This window comes from Myotis brandtii, unplaced genomic scaffold (assembly GCF_000412655.1).
Source record: "Myotis brandtii unplaced genomic scaffold, ASM41265v1 scaffold825, whole genome shotgun sequence".
In the NCBI taxonomy this organism is placed as follows: Eukaryota; Metazoa; Chordata; class Mammalia; order Chiroptera; family Vespertilionidae; genus Myotis; species Myotis brandtii.
Genome location: NW_005371349.1, coordinates 1,822,570 through 1,824,927, shown reverse-complemented (window position 1 = coordinate 1,824,927; position 2,358 = coordinate 1,822,570). Strand labels below are relative to the sequence as shown.

At 66.6% G+C, this 2,358-nt stretch overlaps 1 protein-coding gene across 1 annotated transcript in view; it reads right to left on the bottom strand.

The window, feature by feature from the left end:
* The window catches only part of QRICH2 (glutamine rich 2), a 21,388-nt gene that overhangs the window by 1,146 nt on the left and 17,884 nt on the right, over nt 1-2,358 (bottom strand). Inside the window, exons 14-17 of the mRNA XM_014531741.1 lie at nt 1,844-1,946; nt 1,539-1,640; nt 703-906; nt 5-38 (exon numbers count right to left, since the gene is read on the bottom strand). Coding sequence (XP_014387227.1) covers nt 5-38; nt 703-906; nt 1,539-1,640; nt 1,844-1,946 — 443 coding nt within the window. The remainder of the gene's footprint in view (nt 1-4; nt 39-702; nt 907-1,538; nt 1,641-1,843; nt 1,947-2,358) is intronic.

Sequence of the window (2,358 nt, the reverse complement as noted above, 5' to 3'; positions counted from 1 at the left end):
ACACCGTGGCGAAGCTGTAGTCCGTCATCTCCGACACCCTGTGAGGAGGACAGCGGGGGACGGAACGGGTGACCTCGGGGGGGGGGCCTGCCAGAGGGAGGGGGCAGCTGTCCTCAGGGGCCTCTGGGGCCAGGGCAGAGCAAGGGGCAGACAGGCGGGTGAGTGAGCAGAGCCACCTCCTGGCCAGCCATCGTGAGGACCACTCTCTCACACTCTCACACACAGACACACACACACACACTCTCACACACACACACTCACTCACATACACACACACTCACGCTCACACACACACTCTCACACACACACACTCTCACACACACACTCACTCACATACACACACACTCACATACACACACACTCACGCTCACACAAACACACACTCTCACACACACTATTTTTTGTTAATCCTCACCCAAGGATATTTTTCCATTGATTTTTAGAGAGAGTGGAAGGGAGGGGGAGAGACACACCAATGTGAGTGAGACACATCGACTGGCTGCCTCCCGCACACACCATGACCAGGGAAGGGAATCGAGCCTGCAACCGAGGTACCTGCCCGTGACTGGAATTGAACCTGAGACCCTTCAGTCCGTGGGCTGACACTAACCACCGAGCACACCGGCCAGGGCCACCCCCCCACACACACCCTCCCTCCACAGGGCGTTCCAGCGGTGGGCTCAGTCTGCACCACTGTCCTACCGCTTGCAGCAGGGGCCGCCCAGGCACTGGGCCTGCAGCAGCTCGTGGATCATCTGGCTGCTGGCCTTGACCGAGCCCCCGTAGTGGAACTGCACCTTCTCGATGTCCATCAGCATCTTGGAGTGCATGGTGCGCAGACGCCCCACGCTCCGCTCCATCGACGCCAGGTCAGCCCGCGGGAAGGCGAGGTTGCCCAGCTTGAGGCTGCGGGTGTGGGCAGAAAGGAGGGTGAGGCGGCCGCACAGCCGGACCCCATGCACAGGCCGGAGTCCACGCCCGGCTCACACCACCTCTCTACCCCCAGCTCAGCGGGACTCAGGTGGGCGGGAGCCCTTTCCGCCGTTCCCAAGGGACCACGCCCAGGCTTGCCAGGAAGGTTTGCTGAGGTGGGCAGTGCAGGAGCCGCCCGGAGAGAAGCCAGCTCCTCCAGCCAGCCTGGGGGGCGGTGCCTCGCCCTGCGCACCGGAAACCCCTAGGCTCCTCAGCTCAGTTTGAAAACCCCCCTTTCCTCTGAGCCCACCCTCAGGAGGTGGAAAGGCTGCAGGTGTGGGCCGAGCTCCAGAGGTGCCGAGCGGCCTCTCGCCGAGTGATGCCAAGCCACGGCTGAGGCACTGGAGGGCCTGGGAACGGGGGTGAGGAGGGAAGGTGGCCGGCAGCCTTGGCGAGGTCCCCCCAGGACTCCGAAGGCAGGTGTGACTGGTCCTGCCTCTTCTGCCTGCCCCATTCTTGCCCTGGGAGAGCTGGTGCCAGCTCAGAGGCGTCCCCGGTGAGGGGGAGCCCGCATCGCTGTCTGTCCTGCCTCCCGGCACAGCCCTGCCCACGACTCCCCTGCGTACTTGCGGCTCTGCTGCCGGACCTGCTCCAGCTCAAAGACGGTGTAGGGGCGGGTGGAGCGGTGCCCGGGCAGGCTGGGCCCCACGGGCGTGGTGGGGAGGACCCTGGGCGGGGCAGAGGGAAGGGAGGGTCGAGTGTGAGAAATCCCATCTTCCCGTCCCCCACCCCCTCCCCACGGGCCTCCTGCCCCGGGAGCCCTCCTGCTGGGGGTGGGGCGAGGACCAGGCGGGCAGCAGGCCAGGCAGACGGGAGTGGGCCCACGAGGGAGGGGGGCAGGGAGTGGGGCCGACCAGGCGTGGGCACTCACTGTCCAGTCACGGCTGTCTCCAGGGGACGGTCGCAGGACAGGCAGTGGAAATGTGCCAGGAGCTGCCTGTGGGATGGGACCCGTGAGGGTGGGGAGCGGAGCGTGGAGAGCCCGGCCCACCCACAGGCCCCGGCCTGGAGGCCCGTCCTGTCCCTGCTCCCAGACCCACCCCCTCCCAGACCTGCCCCCTCTTGGTGCGGGTCCCGCACCCACCTGTCCTCACCCACGCGGCCCTGAGGGGCGCTGTGTAAGCCTCGGGGGCCCCCTGGCGGTCGGTCATGGAAACGCGGGTCAGGCGGCCATGGGCCAGGTTCCCGCCCCCCTTGCGTGCTCTCACCTCTGGGGACTGGGGACTCCCTCCCATGGCCCGAGAGTGTCAGCCTCACTCCCCTCTTTCTTCACTGTCCTATGGGGTGACCTCAGCCCTAAGACACCGTCACTCCTGCTGGGGGGCGGTCGCTGCGCGGGGGGAGCTGATCATTCAGGGACCCCCGGCCGCCCCCTCCAGCCCCGCG